The 21,193-nt window shown below is 41.6% G+C and overlaps 1 protein-coding gene across 2 annotated transcripts in view; it reads right to left on the reverse strand.

Moving 5' to 3' along the window:
• Window positions 1-21,193, reverse strand: part of LOC145507498 (uncharacterized) — a 49,721-nt gene that overhangs the window by 25,481 nt on the left and 3,047 nt on the right. For both annotated transcript variants that reach the window (XM_081494065.1, XM_081494066.1), the window contains 4 exons: window positions 20,007-20,384; window positions 17,204-17,500; window positions 15,215-15,349; window positions 14,920-15,011 (listed from right to left, as the gene is read on the reverse strand). In XM_081494065.1, the coding sequence (XP_081350191.1) occupies window positions 14,920-15,011; window positions 15,215-15,349; window positions 17,204-17,500; window positions 20,007-20,384 (902 nt within the window). The remainder of the gene's footprint in view (window positions 1-14,919; window positions 15,012-15,214; window positions 15,350-17,203; window positions 17,501-20,006; window positions 20,385-21,193) is intronic.

Genomic DNA, 21,193 nt, shown 5'->3' on the forward strand with positions numbered 1-21,193 from the left:
GGACATACTTAAAGTAATGAAAGAGAATAATCTACAACCCAGATTACTGTACCCAGCAAGGATCTCATTCAGATATGAAGGAGAATTCAAAAGCTTTACAGACAAGCAAGAGCTGAGGGAATTCAGCACCACCAAACCAGCTCTCCAACAAATGCTAAAGGATCTTCTCTAAAGAGGAAACACAGAAAGGATGTTTCAACACGAACTCAAAACAACAAAGTAAATGGCAATGGGATCATACTTATCAATAATTACCTTAAATGTAAATGGGTTGAATGCCCCAACCAAAAGACAAAGGCTTGCTGAATGGATACAAAAACAAGACCCCTATATATGCTGTCTACAAGAGACCCACCTCAAAACTAGGGACACACACAGGCTGAAAGTGAAGGGATTGAAAAACATATTCCATGCAAACGGAGACCAAAAGAAAGCAGGAGTCGCAATACTCATTTCAGATAAAATAGACTTTAAAATAAAGGATGTGAAAAGGGACAAAGAAGGACACTACATAAAGATCAAAGGATCAATCCAAGAAGGAGACGTAACAGTCATAAATATATATGCACCCAACGTAGGAGCACCACAATATACATGGCAAATACTAACAAGTATGAAAGGGGAAATTAACAATAACACAATAATAGTGGGAGACTTTAATACTCCACTCACGCATATGGATAGATCAACTAAACAGAAAATTAACAAGGAAACACAAACTTTAAATGATACAATAGACAAATTAGATTTAATTGATATTTACAGGACTTTCCACCCCAAAACAATCAATTTTACCTTTTTCTCAAGTGCACATGCAACTTTCTCCAGGATAGATCACATCCTGGGCCATAAATCTAGCCTTGGTAAATTCAAAAAAATTGAAATCATCCCAGCCATCTTCTCTGACCACAATGCAGTAAGATTAGACCTCAATTACAGGAAAAAAACTATTAAAAATTCCAACATATGGAGGCTAAATAACATGCTTCTGAATAACCAACAAATCACAGAAGAAATCAAAAAAGAAATCAAATTATGCATAGAAACGAATGAAAATGAAAACACGACAACCCAAAACCTATGGGATACTGTAAAAGCAATACTAAGGGGAAGGTTCATAGCAATACAGGCGTACCTCAAGAAACAAGAAAAAAATCAAATAAATCATCTAACTCTACACCTAAAGCAACTAGAGAAGGAAGAAATGAAGAACCCCAGGGTCAGTAGAAGGAAAGAAATCTTAAAAATTAGGGCAGAAATAAATGCAAAAGAAACAAAAGAGACCATAGCAAAAATCAACAAAACTAAAAGCTGGTTTTTCGAGAAGATAAACAAAATTGACAAGCCATTAGCCAGACTCATCAAGAAACAAAGGGAGAAGAATCAGATCAACAAAATTAGAAATGAAAATGGAGAGATCACAACAGACTCCACAGAAATACAAAGGATCATAAGAGACTACTACCAACAGCTATATGCCAATAAAATGGACAACTTGGAAGAAATGGACAAATTCTTAGAAAAGTATAACTTTCCCAAACTGAACCAGGAAGAAATAGAAGATCTTAACAGACCCATCACAAGCACGGAAATCGAAACTGTAATCAGAAATCTTCCAGCAAACAAAAGCCCAGGACCAGACGGCTTCACAGCAGAATTCTACCAAAAATTTAGAGAAGAGCTAACACCTATCCTACTCAAACTCTTCCAGAAAATTGCAGAAGATGGTAAACTTCCAAACTCATTCTATGAGGCCACCATCACCCTAATTCCAAAACCAGACAAAGATGTCACAAAAAAGGAAAACTACAGGCCAATATCACTGATGAACATAGATGCAAAAATCCTTAATAAAATTCTAGCAAACAGAATCCAACATCATATTAAAAAGATCATACATCATGACCAAGTGGGCTTTATCCCAGGAATGCAAGGTTTTTTTTTGTTTTTGTTTTTGTTGTTGTTTTTTTTTTATAAATTTATTTATTTTAGTTGGGGGCTAATTACTTTACAATATTGTAATAGTTTTTGCCATACATTGACATGAATCAGCCATGGGTTTACATGTGTTCCCCTTCCCAGACCCCCCACCCACCTCCCTCCCCATCCCATCCTTCTGGATCATCCCATTGCCCCGGCCCTGAGCCCTTGTCACATGCATCGAACATGGAATGGTGCTCTGTTTCACATATGACAATACACATGTCTCAATGCCATTCTCCCAGAACGTCCCACCCTCACCTTCTCCCTCAGAGTCCATAAAATTGTTCCATGCGTCTGTGTCTCTTATTCTGTCTCGCATATAGGGTTATCGTTACCATCTTTCAAATTCCATATATATGCATTAGTATACTGTATTGTTGTTTTTCTTTCTGGCTTACTTCACTCTGTATAATGGGCTCCAGTTTCATCCATCTCAGTAGAACCGATTCAAATGTATTTTTTTTAATGGCTGAGTAATATTCCATTGTGTATATGTACCACAGCTTCCTTATCCATTCGTCTGCTGATGGACATCTAGGTTGTTTCCATGTCCTGGCTATTGTAAACAGTGCTGCGATGAACATTGGGGTACACGTGTCTCTTTCAATTCTGGTTTCCTCGGTGTATATGCCCAGCAGTGGGATTGCTGGGTCATATGGCAGTTCTATTCCCAGTTTTTTAAGGAATCTCCACACTGTTCTCCATAGTGGCTGTACTAGTTTGCATTCCCACCAACAGTGTAAGAGGGTTCCCTTTTCTCCACACCTTCTCCAGCATTTATTGCTTGTAGACTTTTGGGTAGCAGCCATTCTGACTGGTGTGAAATGATACCTCATTGTGGTTTTCATTTGCATTTCTCTAATAATGAGTGATGTTCAGCATCTTTTCATGTGTTTGTTAGCCATCTGTACGTCTTCTTTGGAGAAATGTCTGTTTAGTTCTTTGGCCCATTTTTTGATTGGGTCGTTTATTTTTCGGGAATTCAGCTGCAGAAGTTGCTTGTATATTTTTGAGATTAATTGTTTGTCTGTTGCTTCATTTGCTATTATTTTCTCCCATTCTGAAGGCTGTCTTTTCACCTTGTTTATAGTTTCCTTTGTTGTGCAAAAGCTTTTAATTTTAATTAGGTCCCATTTGTTTATTTTTGCTTTTATTTCCAATATTCTGGGAGGTGGGTCATGGAGGATCCTGCTGTGATTTATGTCGGAGAGTGTTTTGCCTATGTTTTCCTCTAGGAGTTTTATTGTTTCTGGTCTTACGTTTAGATCTTTAATCCATTTTGAGTTTATTTTTGTGTACGGTGTTAGGAAGTGTTCTAGTTTCATTCTTTTACAAGTGGTTGACCAGTTTTCCCAGCACCACTTGTTAAAGAGATTGTCTTTTCTCCATTGTATATTCTTGCCTCCTTTGTCGAAGATAAGGTGTCCATATGTGCGTGGGTTTATCTCTGGGCTTTCTATTTTGTTCCATTGATCTATATTTCTATCTTTGTGCCAATACCATAGTGTCTTGATGACTGTGGCTTTGTAGTAGAGCCTGAAGTCAGGCAGGTTGATTCCTCCAGTTCCATTCTTCTTCCTCAAGATTGCTTTGGCTATTCGAGGTTTCTTATATTTCCATACAAATTGTGAGATGATTTGTTCTAGTTCTGTGAAAAATACCATTGGTAGCTTGATAGGGATTGCATTGAATCTGTAGATTGCTTTGGGTAGAATACTCATTTTCACTATATTAATTCTTCCAATCCATGAACACGGTATATTTCTCCATCTGCTTGTGTCCTCTTTGATTTCTTTCATCAGTGTTTTATAGTTTTCTATATATAAGTCTTTTGTTTCTTTAGGTAGATATATTCCTAAGTATTTTATTCTTTTTGATGCAATGGTGAATGGTATTGTTTCCTTAATTTCTCTTTCTGTTTTCTCATTATTGGAGTATAGGAATGCAAGGGATTTCTGTGTGTTAATTTTATATCCTGCAACTTTACTATATTCATTGATCAACTCTAGTAATTTTCTAGTAGAGTCTTTAGGGTTTTCTATGTAGAGGATCATGTCATCTGCAAACAGTGAGAGTTTTACTTCTTCTTTTCCTATCTGTATTCCTTTTATTTCTTTTTCAGCTCTGATTGCTGTGGCCAAAACTTCCAAAACTATGTTGAATAGTAGTGGTGAAAGTGGGCATCCTTGCCTTGTTCCTGACTTTAGGGGAAGTGAAAAATTGAAAGCAAGGTTTTTTTATCATCCGCAAATCAATCAATGTAATACACCACATTAACAAATTGAAAGAAAAAAACCATATGCTTATCTCAATAGATGCAGAAAAAGCCTTTGACAAAATTCAGCATCCATTTATGATAAAAACCCTCCAGAAAGCAGGAATAGAAGGAACATACCTCAACATAATAAAAGCTATATATGACAAACCCACAGCAAACATTATCCTCAATGGTGAAAAATTGAAAGCATTTCCCCTAAAGTCAGGAACAAGGCAAGAATGCCCACTTTCACCACTACTATTCAACATAGTTTTGGAAGTTTTGGCCACAGCAATCAGAGCTGAAAAAGAAATAAAAGGAATACAGATAGGAAAAGAAGAAGTAAAACTCTCACTGTTTGCAGATGACATGATCCTCTACATAGAAAACCCTAAAGACTCTACTAGAAAATTACTAGAGTTAATCAATGAATATAGTAAAGTTGCAGGATATAAAATTAACACACAGAAATCCCTTGCATTCCTATACTCCAATAATGAGAAAACAGAAAGAGAAATTAAGGAAACAATACCATTCACCATTGCAACAAAAAGAATAAAATACTTAGGAATATATCTACCTAAAGAAACAAAAGACTTATATATAGAAAACTATAAAACACTGATGAAAGAAAACACTGATGAAAGAAATCAAAGAGGACACAAACAGATGGAGAAATATACCGTGTTCATGGATTGGAAGAATTAATATAGTGAAAATGAGTATACTACCCAAAGCAATCTATAGATTCAATGCAATCCCTATCAAGCTACCAATGGTATTTTTCACAGAACTAGAACAAATCATCTCACAATTTGTATGGAAATATAAGAAACCTCGAATAGCCAAAGCAATCTTGAGGAAGAAGAATGGAACTGGAGGAATCAACCTGCCTGACTTCAGGCTCTACTACAAAGCCACAGTCATCAAGACACTATGGTACTGGCACAAAGATAGAAATATAGATCAATGGAACAAAATAGAAAGCCCAGAGATAAACCCACGCACCTATGGACACCTTATCTTCGACAAAGGAGGCAAGAATATACAATGGAGAAAAGACAATCTCTTTAATAAGTGGTGCTGGGAAAACTGGTCAACCACCTGTAAAAGAATGAAACTAGAACACTTCCTAACACCGTACACAAAAATAAACTCAAAATGGATTAAAGATCTAAACGTAAGACCAGAAACTATAAAACTCCTAGAGGAAAACATAGGCAAAACACTCTCCGACATAAATCACAGCAGGATCCTCCATGACCCACCTCCCAGAATATTGGAAATAAAAGCAAAAATAAACAAATGGGACCTAATTAAAATTAAAAGCTTTTGTACAACAAAGGAAACCATCAGCAAGGTGAAAAGACAGCCTTCAGAATGGGAGAAAATAATAGCAAACGAAGCAACAGACAAACAATCAATCTCAAAAATATACAAGTAACTTCTGCAGCTGAATTCCAGAGAAATAAACGACCCAATCAAAAAATGGGCCAAAGAACTAAACAGACATTTCTCCAAAGAAGACATACAGATGGCTAACAAACACATGAAAAGATGCTCAACATCGCTCATTATTAGAGAAATGCAAATCAAAACCACAATGAGGTATCGTTTCACACCAGTCAGAATGGCTGCTATCCAAAAGTCTACAAGCAATAAATGCTGGAGAGGGTGTGGAGAAAAGGGAACCCTCTTACACTGTTGGTGGGAATGCAAACTAGTACAGCCACTATGGAGAACAGTGTGGAGATTCCTTAAAAAACTGGGAATAGAACTGCCATATGACCCAGCAATCCCCCTGCTGGGCATATATACCGAGGAAACCAGAATTGAAAGAGACGCGTGTACCCCAATGTTCATCGCAGCACTGTTTACAATAGCCAGGACATGGAAGCAACCTAGATGTCCATCAGCAGAAGAATGGATAAGGAAGCTGTGGTACATATACACAATGGAATATTACTCAGCCATTAAAAAAAATACATATGAACCGGTTCTACTGAGATGGATGAAACTGGAGCCCATTATACAGAGTGAAGTAAGCCAGAAAGAAAAACAACAATACAGTATACTAATGCATATATATGGAATCTTAAAGATGGTAACGATAACCCTATATGCGGGACAGAATGAGAGACACAGATGCATGGAACAATTTTATGGACTCTGAGGGAGAAGGTGAGGGTGGGACGTTCTGGGAGAATGGCATTGAGACATGTGTATTGTCATATGTGAAACAGAGCACCATTCCATGTTCGATGCATGTGACAAGGGCTCGGGGCCGGGGCAGTGGGATGATCCAGAGGGATGGGAGGGGGAGGGAGGTGGGTGGGGGGTTCGGGAAGGGGAACACATGTAAACCCATGGCTGATTCTTGTCAATGTATGGCAAAAACTATTACAATATTGTAAAGTAATTAGCCCCCAAGTAAAATAAATAAATTTATAAAAAAAAAATTCTACAAATGAAAAAAGTACATGCCTAAGAAGTTTCATTACACTGTCCAAGTGCTAGAGAGATTGTGAAGGTTCTTTTATTTGTTAATATAAATGTATTTTCCCCATTGGTTGGATAGCATCACCAATTCAATGGACATGAACTTGGGCAAACTCCAGGAGATGGTGGGGGACAGGGAAGCCTGGCAGACTGTAGTCAGTCCATGGGGTCGCGAAGAATCAGACATGACTTGGTGACTGAACAACAACAACAAATTTCCCCATATGTTATTTTATTAATTTTTAAAAAATATTTACTTATTTGGCTATGCCAGGTCCTGCTTACAGCATGCGGGCTCTTTAGTTGCAGCGTGCGGGATCCAGTTCCCTGAGCAGGGTCAAACCTAGACCCCTTGCATTGGGAGTGCGGAGTCTAAGCAACTAGACCACCAGGGAATTCCCATGAAGTTTCTGAAAATGCATGTGGAGGGCAAACAGATGTGATTTCAGCTGCGTGTGGTGACAGTTGGGGAGCACCACAGATGAAAAAGAGTTGACAGACTGGCTGTCCACCCGTCTCTAAACTGAGATTTGGTACTGCTTTCTCATTAGATAATTTTGAAAACGATTTCACTTCTCTAGGCCTCAGTTTCTTTAGCTGTGAAATGCCCCATCTTCCCAGTTGACTGCTCAGAATGGCATGATATTGAGTGAGTAACAGTGTCTCCAAATATAATAATAAGCTTTTGTGCCCTCTTGCCCCTTTCCCAGATCCTGGCTGAGTAACAATCCATCACACCAGGCTGGTGCAATGTCACCCTGGACCACAGGGCCACAAAGGACCTGAAGATGACTTGGATAATTAAGGGCCCCCCAGGGAGCTGGAGCAGAAGAAACCTGGGACCAAGCTCTGAGTCTGCCCCTGAGCCAGCCCAACTCCAGTCTCACCTGTGTGGTCAACAACCATGTGGACCAGAAAACTGCCACCATAGACCTTGGGGAGCTCTATCTGGGATCAAGAGCATGCCCAGCAAAGTGAGTGTGTCCACACGTAGATTAATTTTATCAATTCATATTTTTCTAGAAATCATGCATTTAATGAAGATTTAAAATTGAATAGACATTAATTAAGAACTACATTCTCTTAAGAGTTTCTCTAGTTATTATTGTTGCTTTGCTGTTTTAAATGTGAGAAGATCTTGCTGAAAGGGTAAGTGATAAATTAGGTGACACTTCCAGCCCTGAGAGCCACAGGATCCCATTAACCAGTATGTAGCTTTTCCTCTCTGGGTGAAAAGCAAAAGCAATTTGGTGGCCCAGCTGGTGACAAATGGTGTATTGAGGGAGTATCTTCACCCTCCACATCCTCAACTAAAATTTGGAAATGAGAGAAATAGGATGGATATTTTAGAGGGATTATTTTTTACTTTTAGAGATTAAATAAAACACTATATCTCTGGATCACAGGACAGATATAGCAATTCCCACTGATATCAAGGCAAGTCTTATTCTTACATATGCCGATATCCAAAAGGATGTCAATAAGGATGGTTAATAAGAAATGGGGCATAAAGAGAGATGAATGACAGAGGCAAACAAAATGCTCCACCAGGCTGGCAGGAGAATTCCATGCCCTGGGCAGTTAAGTCCTACCATGAAGATGAAGAGCTCAGATGAGAAGGACTTTGGAATCCACACCAGCAGCATCTGCTGACTTGCCCTAATTCAGTGCTCCCCAAGTAGTCCAGTGGTACCTTGGCTTCCAGTGTGGCCTATCTTTGGGAAGAGGTTGACTTGGTCAGGCTAACAGGAATATCCATCCGAGTTAGCAAGTATACTTCCCACTGTAAATTAGTAAATAAACATTCTTGTTTTGTTTACCAGGATCATTTCACATTTCTTATCAAGATTTTGCACCCCCAAGGCAAAAGGGTGAAAAGGAGATTCTGGGTTTTGGCTCAGGACCTACATGTCGGACTCTGAACCTTGGTGAACACATTGAAGTACAGTTGCTTCTTGATCGGATGGGTTTGAACTGCTAGGTCCATATGTACACGGTGATTTTCTTCAATAAATGTGTGCAACAGTACACATGATCTGTGGTTGCTTGAACCAGTGGATGTGGAACTGTGAATACAGAGGGGTGACTATAAAGTTATATGGTGAATTTTTGACTGTTCAGGGAGTGGGAGCCCCCTATGTTGCTCAAGAGTCAATTGTAATGACAAACTGTAGGCTTTTGTCATTCATTCATTCCTTAACTCAATCTATTAGAAACAAACGACACATTGAGAAACAACTTGGAAAACACATTCACAGACTTTCTTTGCCATGGACATTCCCATCTGAATTTCATGAAGACTTCATGTAGGCCCAAGGTTTCAGTTCTCAAGCCTGATCAAACATCTCATGAGTATTTTAAAATATAAGTGGTGCCCAGTTTCAGGATACAGTCCAAGCATCTGTTCATAAAAGTTCTCTAGTTGATCTAATGAACAGCCTGGGTTGTGAGCAATACATGGGGAGTGTTCATTTGTATAAAATTCGGACCAAAATTTTTGCTTTGCCTGAACTATATAGACTGATGTGACCCGTTAGGGGTTATTTCAATAAAGATCCTGAAGCCAAAAATCAATAAAATAGAAAGTAGAAATAAGCATAAGTTCATTAGCTGGTTTAAATGATAAAGTTCTTGTTGGCGTATATGTGGCTTTATCTATCTGAAGCACAGTTCTTGTCACTTCACTGTTCAAAAATTTTAATAGATAAGTTTTTTAGTTATTGCTGTAAAGAAACTAATGATACAGAAAAGGAGATAGACCATGGAAGTTAGCTACTGTTAAATTCTTGACCTACTAACTGTGGAATATTTCATGCCCATATAAACATATTTATATATATTGACAATATAGGCTAAAACTATGCATATTCCATAACTAATTTAATATTTCATGGGAAACTTTCCATTCAAATATATAAGGATATAATTAACTCTTCTTAGTACACAAATAGTATTTCATCATATGGAGAAAATATACTTTATTTCACCAGTGTATAGTGGTCAAGAGCTTCAGAATCCAATTCCAAGATTTCAGTTCCAGCTCTGCCACCTATTAGTTATGTGACTTGAGTAAATTCGTTGATTTACCAATGTAGCCATTTCCTGGGAATAATAATGGTATTTGCATTACAGGATGGAAGTTGATACTTTGAGGCCTCAATACGTACTGTCTACAGCACAGAATAACTAACTATACCCTGTCATACTAGCTATGGAGAAAAATAGCACATGGAGGAGGGAGGAGGCCACCAGAAAGAGTATGCAGTTTTATATAGGGAGGTCAGTGTAGGTCTTACTGAGAAGTTCACATCTATAAAAAGACTTGAAGGAGGTCAGAGAAAGATACATGGATACCTAGAAGGAGAGAATTCTAGAGAGGAAGGAGCGTGCATGGACTACTGAAGGACTGGCAGGAAGCCCAGTGTCCTATTGTGGATTAAGGACAGAGGGGTGTATGGGAGGCCAACTGATACAGAATCCTCCAGATAAGTGGAAGTTTTGAGCAACAAGGAATGTGTTGGGGTAGTTTTGAGCAACAAGGAATGTGATGCAACTTAGGTTTTGAAAAGATTCATCTGGGTGATAGTATGAAAATAGACATTAAAGGATTAAGGATAAAAGTGGTAGACTCTGAGGCAACTGGAATAATCCAAGTGAGAAATGATGATGAAATTGGACCAGGGAGGTGGTAAGAGGCATTTTGTTATAAACATATTTTTTCATATAGATATACAAAAATAAGTATTCAACTTTATATAGAATGTTGAGCTATCAGTATCTTCTAATAGAGAGTGAAAATGAAGAAAAAAGAAGGAAGTCAAGGATGGCACCAAGGTTTTATGACCAGAAAAAAGGGAAGGATTGAGGTGACATTTGGAGGGATAGGAAACTGTATAGGAATCATTTTGGGGGAATCTGAGTTTAAACATGTCAAGATAGAGATGTCTGTTATACATGCAAGTGGAAATGTCAAGTAAACAGTTGGATAATCACACTGTGGAGTTCAGGGGAAAGATCACATCTTTAAGTCCTTTTTACCACATGAGGTCATATAGTCACAAGATTACTGCATGGTCATGAGACAAATGCTCAGGACTGGGGCAGTGGGATGGCCCAGAGGGATGGGATGGGGAGGGAGGTGGGAAGGGGGTTCGGGATGGGGAACACATGTAAACCCATGGCTGGTTCATGTTAGAGTACGGCAAAAACCACTACAATATTGTAAAGTAATTAGCCCCCAACTAAAATGAATAAATTTATTTAAAAAAAAAAAAGATTACTGCATGGCTGGAGCATCAAACAGAAATGAGTGTAGACAGTGAAGCAAGGTGGTCTGGGTGGTCTGGGTATGAACCTTGGTTATTCCAAAATTTAGAGGTTGGAAAGGTATTGATAATGGAAACTACAGAGCAACCACCTAGTAGGTAGAAACTAGCAAAGTGAAAACAATGTTTCCAGGAAATATATATCCACTGTGGCTGAGAAATTATGGGAAATGAGGATTGAGAATTGACTACTAAATTTAGCAATGCGGAGTTCCCTGGTGACTGGGAAAAAAGCAGACTCATTGGAGACATAGGGACAATGCATAGCAAGAAAGAATTCAAGAGAGAAAGAAATTTCTTCAAGTAAGGTCAATATGCTCACGAAAACATGTTCAGCACGAATCATTTGAGAAATGCAATTCAGAACCACAATGAGATACCACTTCATCAGCAATAGGATGGATACAATCCAAAAATAATAAGAGTTGGAGGTAATGTGGAGAAATTCTCACACATTGCCGGTAGAACTGAAAAAATGTTGGTGGAAGATGGGAATGAAAGAAGTGGAGGAGAATGGAGTACAGGAAGATTTATGAAGGATAGCTCAGTGGAAGTTGGTAACTGATTGGGTGTCCAGAATGACAGAGAAAGGAATCAAAATGAGTGAAATTATTATCTCCTGTGATCATGCCTATATAACTTACACTCATGAGAACTTCTGTAGAATACTTAATATCTCTGGATTTTAGTTTTTCATTCATACACTGGGGGTTTCAGCATCACATAATTCTTGAATGAAATTATGAATAATAATGAAAGAGAAGATGACTTGAGAATAGGGATGCTGAAATCCACAACACACCTTGTATAAGAAGAAGGAACTCCCATAAGACCCAAGACGAAGCATCTCTGCTTCAAATGTCTCCTCTGAACCAGAGCATAGGACCTGTCATTGCATGTCTCCCACCCACGTCTCCCACTCCATTGTCCTCTTAAGGAACAATGTTCCTCTTAAGGAACAATTCCCCTTTCAGCCACCAACTGCTCCATTCATCATCAGGATGAATTCATTCAAGTTGAGGCACTTGAGTAAGAACCAGGAACCTTGGAAGAGGAACAAATGGAAGATACTCTTTTCTGAATACTCCAGGATTCCAAGAACTTCATTGACCATATGGCAAAGGAAAAAAAATATGAATACTGGAGTTACCTAGCTTTGAATTTAACAGTTTGCTCTGCCACCAACGATTTTGGGATATTAGTTGCTTGTCCTACAAAAATAGGAATAGTAATTGCGACCCCATGGACTGTAGCCTACCAGGCTCCTCCGTCCGTGGTATTTTCCAGGCTAGAATGCTGGAGTGCGTTGCCATTTACTTCTCCAGAGGATCTTCCCGACCCAGGGATTGAACCCAGATCTCCTGCATTGTAGGCAGACTCTTTACCGTCTGAGCCACCAGGGAAGTTCAGGAATAGTAATACCTACTCTAAAAGAGTTCTTATAAGAATAAGAAGAAATAATATTTATAGGATTCATGGTACAAAAGCTGGTTCAATATTGGCTTGGAAAGTTGAGTTCCCTTCTTTTTTCTTTTTTGTCTTATGCTTTGGGAATTGAGGTGGCTGGGAGGGGGTCAATGGGTCGTCACATCTCACACTGCTTCTGGACTGATGGCAGTGATACGAGCCATGACCGATCAGTCACCTAGGATGCCAGTGAGAGAGGTCATCTTCTTCGCTCTCAGCCTTCTGTTCAGCCTGACAATAAACAGGCTAGAAACGGCCTTATTAAGGAAACTCTGCTTCTCCCTTATCCAGCCGGATCCTAGCATTTCTTCTTACTGCTCAATATTTTAGTTTAGAACTTCTCTTTCTGAGGTCAGAAATGAAGAAGCTGAGATTGCTGAGCTGGGTGGAAAACCAAGAGATTCAAGAATGCAGGCCAGCAGACAAAAGAACACAGATCATAGTACCAGAGTGAGTTCATCTCCAACTCAAGAGCTGGGACTGAAGGCAGGAGACAGAGGCTTTGAGGAGAGGAAGACCCCCAGGAAGAGGAGCAGATCACACACAATACAGTGCAGATGACATCAGGTCCTCAAGCAATGTGAGGGTGGAGGTAGGGTGGGGAATCAGGCAGGACTGTTGGGGTTCTCATGTCCATCTTTGCTTCCTTGTGGACTTACTACCAGAAACACCTTCGGTAGATGCTGTGCTCTGAGATCGATCTGCTGAGTTTCTGTGGGAGTTGAGAGGAAGAATAGCTCAGACAATTCACAAAGAGAGGTGCTTGTCTTTTTGGCACTGGCCTCCTAAAGCCATGACACCCTCCTGAGGGAGCTCCAGATGATGCAGGCAGGGAAAACTGATGACCAACCCAAGTCAAACTATGGCAGCCAAATTGGTTATGTCAGTTGTGTCCAAAAAAGTTAGATGTGGGAGAGGCCATTTCCAAATCTTTGGATACATGTAGACCATGTGACCTGGAAGGGGGTCTAGGATTGGGTGGAATGCTAGGATTCCAACAGACAGGGACAGGAGTAAGGGGCAGGGAGGGAGCCATCATTTCAGGCAGAAGTATATGAGTGAGCAAACAGGAGGCTGACTCGGATCTGAGGCCAGCAGGTTTTGGGGGATGAGGGTCAGTAGAAGAGGCAGGAGAGGGCTGGTTCACACCTTCCCACAAGCTTCACTTCTCACAGCAGCTTCATTAGAGTGTGTGTGGGGAGGCGGGGGTAGCACTCTGCACTTCCATTCTAATGACCTCCCACCCCAGACAGAAATGCCCTGAAGCTGCTTTTCTAAGAATACAAATCCCAACGTGGGTCCTTCTGAGACACAGAAGGTTTTGAAGGGCCAGAAACAGTACAAATTCCTCTACCTACTCCACAGGAGGTGGATTTGAGGTCCAGGAGCTGAAGCTGAGGTTAATTAGTGTTAGTGATCAGGAACAAGGGCTGGACCACTGTAAAATGTGCACTGGCTATTCCCCCAGCACACATACTGACAAATAGACATACACACACAAACACACTGCCCGACATACAACTTTTGCCCTACATAAGGGGCAAAAGAAACCTCAGGCCAGTCTTTTATGAGCTCCCACCTACCCATTCTGCCTCCACAGACATCCAACTCAGCACCCAGCACCAAAGCCTAACCTTGTCCTCTGTAGTCTGTTCAACACCTTTACACTGTCTCCATACCTGGGCTTGAGTGCTCAGAAAGATATACACCAGTCACACAGCAGAGGCTGTGGGGATTATCATGTGTAGGAAGGGCCTCTTTGGGAAGTTTCAGAAGAGGGGCTAGGCACTGGGTCAATGATGGAAGAAGAGCTCTCGTCTTGCAGGGTGAGTATCTTGAGTGGGAAGACAGCTGGGGAAGTTGACAGAGGTTGTGAGAAGGCCACATGTGCACAGGGACTTGAGGGCAGGAGGGTCACAGGGGCAGCTGGAACTGGACCAGAGCTGGGAGATGCAGGTGTCTGCAGGAATAAAGCTCCGAGTGCAGGTGTCCTAGTAGTTCTGATTCTTCTGTTTCCTCCAATTAAATTATCTTCATGGCCTCCCTTTCTGGCTTGTGGACCTCACTGTAGAGAGTACTAGACTCCTTTTCTTCTAAATGTTGTTTACCAACACCCTAGGAGTTAAAGTCAGAGAGATTCTAAAAAAGCTGAGAGAGGCCCTAGAATGACCCAGAAGGAAGCAGTGCTGCTGACAAGAAATGCATGTGAATTCCCCCAAAGTGACCAGCACTACATTGGCCCCAAGTTTTAAATTTTCTTAGTAAATACCACTGACCACCTGGAGAGAGTCAAAGAGACAGCAGGGCCAGAAACAGCAGATGACTGGGTTGACAGACCCAGGAGATAGACCCACGAGATCCCAGACTGGGCTCAGCTCCCATTCTCACCTTGAGTGTGACCTCTCCAGACCCCTGCTGGCTCAGCTCCGCATACTGGATGTCACCATCATTGTCCCTCTGATTCTCCTGAGATTCTACACCTGTGTCATATACAGAGTGGAGCTTGAACCTCAGCCTTGAAAGCATATATCTTCCGCCATGGCAATGAACCCAAGGCCAAGCCCACACCCACCTTCCCCTTCTGCACTGATATTCCTTGAGCAGCAAAATGCAGGAGGAAGACAGCCAAGGATTCAGTGGGGGAGGGGTGGGACCTGGGGCAAGAAGCAGAAATGCAACCTGCCTCTTCCAGTCTCTATCTTCTTCTTCTTCCCATAGGTCTTCCAAAGGAACAGTCCAATTACGAGGATCAACAGCATAATCATAACAGCCCCTATGATGCCTGGCAGGGTCTTAGCACTGTCGTTTCTAGGTGAATCTGTTTTCCTCACACAGAAAGAATAAAGAAAGTTAAGGCAAACAGAACTTGAGACACTCATTGCTGAGGAAAGATAACAGAAGAGCAAGTGGAGAGGTCTTGCCAGGAGCCAGCTCGCAAGATCCCACCCATAACAGAGTCATGAGGAAGAGGACTGATCGAGCACTGCTTCTCAGGCCTCAGGGATTCTCGGAAGGCTGCCTCAGCACTCACCTTAAAGATGTCTTTCTGATGTTTGCTACAATAAACCTCTTCTTATTTTCTGTGACTTAGAAAAAAGGCTTTTCCTGATTCTCTTCTAAAATAGATCAATCTGAAAACTCAATCGACAGGGCCCTCGGACGGTGGCACCCTATAAGATTGTCTAGGCTATAGGTATTTGAATCTAAACTCCTCTTGCTAGCATATTAGTTTGTTTAATAAATAAGCCGGTGCCTTTGGAGCTAATGTGTATGACTGCTCCTTAATAATAAAACAGCATTGAGAGCCTCCGCACAGAAAGCCCCTATGGGCACAAAACCCTTCGCAGGAAAAAAGACTTGTTAGGAAATATAAGAAATATTGTTTTCTCAAACTGTTACTTAGTCTATATTTACTCACTATGTTTTTACTCTTAACGTATTTAGCCTATATAATGAAAGCATAATAGTTAAAATTTTATATAAATAAAAGTTTAGCTTTAATACAAATAATAAGACAATTGTTGATTTAACTGATGATTCTTACTTAGAGCTGACCTTCAGCTTGCTGTTCTATGACTTTATGGGACCACATTCTTTTCTGTTAAGCTCAAGGCATAGAGTAAATTACCGAAAACAGGTTTTACCTTAAAACTTTCTATTGACAAATTCTTTCCTGCTGTGCCTGATACAAAAGTGTTCTGACTGATCAACCCTTATCAATGGAGAGTCACAAGATGTTAGCAGGCCCCCAGGCCAGAAGATGATGTAAACAAAATGAGGCTTTTTGTAACTAAAGACATGCAAACGGCTTCGATGAGGGTCGAAACTGCTGGCCCATTGAGCTAACTTGATAGGCCCATTAAGATATACCCATTAAGCTGAATTGGTATGTCCCTTAAGCTGAATTGGTATGACTCTATATGTTACATTTGTTTCTATATACCACTAAAAATATAAAAGCTGTCTTGAAAAACAATAAAGTGGGAGACACTTGGAAACACCGAGACTCGCTGTGTCTTCTCATTCGCATCGCCGACACCGTCCATCCTGAGGGAACCCCTGGACCTGCTGGAGCTAGACTCCGGGACCTGGGTCAGACTCCAACAGATGATACAGACCAATTACAAAATCCACTTGCTTTTCAAAAGACTAAAGTGGATGATGCACTATGGATAATGGATGAGGTAGAAGTGCTGGGAAACTATTGCCCTGGACCAGCTCTGACACTGCCCTGCAGCAGCTGGGAGGGAAGGAACAACCAGAGGGTAACAGGCAGGCAGGTGCATGCAGCAGGGAGCCTGGGTCAGGGGAGGTGTGAGCCCTCAGAGAAATACATTTCTAGGAAATGCTTTTGCTGCTGCAGCCCCAGTTCTCTTCACCTCCCCCACACCACAGCTGCTCTGCCTCCAGGGCCAGCTAAGACTGACAGTTTCTCATCTGAAGGTGAACCGACTTGACTTGCATCAAAAACAAATTCCTTTTTTCTTGAGGGGTGGGGGTGGAAAGGGGTGGAGAGGCAGGCATGGACTTGGGAGACAGTTAATGCAGACATAGCTCCCAGGCTCCTGAAAGGGGTGACCTGGTGGGAAGGTGGTGCTAATAACATGGTGGGGAGAAAAGCCCAGAGCCCCTAGCTCTCAGAGTGCCCCTCCCCTCTGGCAGGTGCACTCACCAGAGACACAGACTTTCCCAAGGTCTAAGGTGGCAGTTTTCTGGTCCACCTGGTTGCTGACCACACAGGTCAAGCTGGCACTGGCCTGGCTCAGGGGCAGGCTCAGAGTCAGGTTCCAGGAGTTGGAGGGTAGTTCTGATGTCACTCTCTGCTCCGGCTCCCTGGGAAGGCCCTTACTCTCCCAGGTCACCTTCAGGTCCTCTGTAGCCCCTGGGGTTGTGCACTCCAGGGTGGCATTGCACCAGCCTGGTGTGATGGATGCTGACTTGACAAGGATCTGAGGAAGGGGTACAGGTCCTGGGAGAGGAGGGACAAAAGAATGGAGCACACACGATTGGAGAAAATTCCAGTCTGTACATTCTCATCCATTATCTCACTGAAACCCTGGCATTCTCCCTTTAATGATAGTGAATGCGTTATATAGATAAACAGAATTTGCCCAGTACTTAACACATAGCAAGTGACAATGAAGAGGGGAGCCACTGAATTAAGCCATATGTGATTTCACTAGATTGTGTGCATGTTGAGGAAACGTTAAACATCTCCAACAAGAAAATAAAGCCTGATCCCACCTCCCCAAGACCAATTATTTCTAAGAAAATGGGGCTCCTCCTAGACGTGGAGGAAGTCTCAGACGTAAGGCCTAATCACAGATCAGAAACTTGGCCTCTTCTTCTGCTCAGATAATGCCTGGAATTTTATAGCCTGTAGAGAAGAAGGATGCCTGGTCAGAGCTGGGAGCCCAGAGAAAGGTTCTGTGCTCCCAATAGTGGAGATGTGTGGGAGATGCAGTGGCAGTGTCAACTACAGATTGGCACTTGCCATCTCCCTCTACAAGGGTCAAATCATGTGCTGCTGTAGCTGCTGACCTTCACACCCCGCTGAAGGAGTTCAGGGTGGAGAGAAAAGATGAGGCACTCTGTGCTGGTGCGGGAGAGGGGGGACTGGCAGGACAGGTCTTCAGATAGCTAGATATTTTCAGAAGCCTATTTTATTAGCCCAATTCTGGTATCTCATCATATCTAGAAAAGCACTAAAATCCTTCATGGTGATGACTGTTCCTGGTGACTAGAAAAAGCTTCTGGAGACTAGAAGAAAACTTCTGGGAAAAAATGTTCTTATGGCTTGTATTCCTCCTTCACCAAAGTCACATATGCACTCACATTTCCCTCTCACTGGAGCAGTTTCTCAGAGCTATCTGGGGTACTGTCTCCTAGGCTGCCATCCTCATTTTGCCCCAAATAAAAAACTTAATTCATAACTCAAACATTTCTTTAAATCGATAGTAGCAACTAGGAATGATAAGTCTGAGTCTGGTTAGAACATGCCACTGAACTTGAGAGGTGACATAGTGATAAGTTGGTCATAGAAATCACAGGGAAGGTGGTAACGATAACCCTATATGCGAGACAGAATAAGAGACACAGATGCATACAACAGTCTTATGGACTCTGAGGGAGAAGGTGAGGGTGGGACGTTCTGGGAGAATAGCACTGAAACATGTATATTATCATATGTGAAACAGAACACCATTCCAGGTTCGATGCATGAGACAAATGCTCAGGGCTGGGACAATGGGATGACTCAGAGGGATGGGATGGGGATGGAGGTGGGAGGGGGGTTCAGGATGGGGAACACATGTAAACCCATGGCTGATTCATGTCAATGTATGGCAAAAACCACTACAATATTGTAAAGTAATTAGCCCCCAATTAAAATAAATAAATTTATTTTTAAAAAAACTGAAAAAATAAGTAAATAAAAAGGAAAAAAAAAAATCACAGGGAGACCTAAAGCAGCAACAGTCACTCTCTCACAGCAGATATTTTCCTATGCAGGCAGGGACTTCGGGAAAGAAAGTGTTGGCTAAGTGATGCTCTCTGGAAATACTACCGTGTAGCCATTTTCCTACATCTACCTGCATCTAGAGCTGGATTGCTGGAGTCTTTGTGAGTGAGGCTGGCCTTGGACTGGCACTGAGTAAAAAGAGAAGAGGCACTGACTACACATGGATTTCTGAATTATGGTAGGTGAATAATGGGCCCCAAATACTTCCATGTCCAATCCTCAGAACCTGTGACTATGATAGGTTACAGGGCAAGGTGGAATTAAGGTAAAAAAATTAAGGTGCTAATCAGCTGACTTCAAAATAAAGAGATTGTTCTGATTACCTGGATGGGGCCAATGCAATCACAGAGGTCCTTAGAAATGGAAGAAAGAAGAAGAGGAAGGGGGTCAGAGGGATTAGAATATGAGAAGAATTGGTCCCACTATTATCAGCTTTGAAGGTAGAGGAAGGTGGTCATAGCCAAGTGACGTAAGCAATCACTAGAAGTGGAAAATACAAGTAAATGAATTTCCTTCTGGAACCTCTATAGAGGAACACAGTCCTGCCAACAACTCGACTTTGGCCCAATGAGACCTATGTCTGACTTCTGACCTAGAGCCTAGTAAGATAAAAAATTTGTGCTGTGCTCAGCCTTCAAATTAAAGCAGCATTATAGCAGCAACAGATAAACAATACACACATTAAGTAAACCTAGACATATAAAGAATAATAATTGCTATGGCAATATCACTTCCCCAAATTTCCATTCTCCTCTCTCAAAATTCTAAAGTGGTTTTATCCCTGGAATGAATCTCAACTCCTCTCACCATTTGCAGTAAAACCACTTACCCTAATTCAAGAGAGAATGCTGGTATCTGAACGCTGGGGTCTGGAAGAGATTCTGAAAAATGGGGCCTACCTGACACTCCTAGTTCAAAAAAAGGAGGGAAGTCATGGTGAGGAGGTGTCACTTACCATAGACAGTGAGGTAGAAAACCTGGGTAAGTTCTATTGCTCCAGTGAAGCTGGCTCGAGCCCGGTACTGCCCACTGTCCTCTGGGGTCAGGTTCTCAATCCTCAGGGACATCACATTGGGGACATGGACCCTGTGCTGGTACTTGTCCTGGAGGCTGACCCAGCTGGGAGTGTCTGCCCCATGATGGACTCGCAGCATGACTCTGTAGCTTGACTCAGGACCAAAGCCCCATGAGACCTCCTCTGGTTCACCTTGATTCTTGGTCAGATGAAACAACACAGAACCTCCTTGGATCCCCTGCATGGGAACATGGGATCCAGAATCCTGACCTCCAGGACCGTGTGCTCCAGAACTCTTGACCCCAGTGCTGCAGACACCTAGGGCATGGGACACAGGAACCATGTTTTTTTTTCAGTAACAATAAAGGAGAAAACTACATAACCTATATTTTAAATGAAATTCATCCAATAAACACTCCCTTGATTCTTAGGAGGCAGCCTAGTAAAATGAATTGAAGCAATTTTAGAATTAAATCCTGGTTCTAGTGAATTGTTACCTTGAGGAGGTAACTTGAATTTTCTAATCTGGAGTTTCCCTCCCTACTTCATAAATTGAATGGGATCCTGGGGTTTCCCTGATAGCTCAGTTGGTAAAGAATCTGCCTGAAATGCAAGAGACCTGGGTTCAATCCCTGGGTTGGGAAGACCCCCTGGAGAAGGGAAAGGCTCTCCATTCCAGTATTCTGGTCTGGAGAATTCCATAGACTGTATAGTCCATGGGGTCGCAAAGAGTCGGACACAACTGAACGACTTTCACTTTCACTTTCACGTATCAAAAGCACCTAGCAGATTTTCTGTCAATACCAAATGCATAACTGTAGGATTAGCTTCTTAACTGTTGTCCCCTTGTGTTCACATCCTTTTGTAATGTCCTCCCTGGTGAGTGGGCTACATCTAGTGACTGGCTTCCAAAGAATAGACTAGAGAAGATATGATGGATGTCACTCAGTGATACTAGGTTATACAAGACTGTGACTTCCCTCTTGCTTACACACACATACTCTCTTTCACTCTCTCTCTCTTGCTCACTCTGAGGAATCCAGCTGTCATGTTGTCAGCTGCCTAATGAGGGGCCCAAATGACAAGAAACTGAGGGAGTCTCTGGCCAACATCTAGAGAGGAACTGG

This window comes from Giraffa tippelskirchi, chromosome 5, assembly GCF_054371585.1.
Source record: "Giraffa tippelskirchi isolate mGirTip1 chromosome 5, T2T-mGirTip1v1.2.pri, whole genome shotgun sequence".
Lineage (NCBI taxonomy): Eukaryota > Metazoa > Chordata > Mammalia > Artiodactyla > Giraffidae > Giraffa > Giraffa tippelskirchi.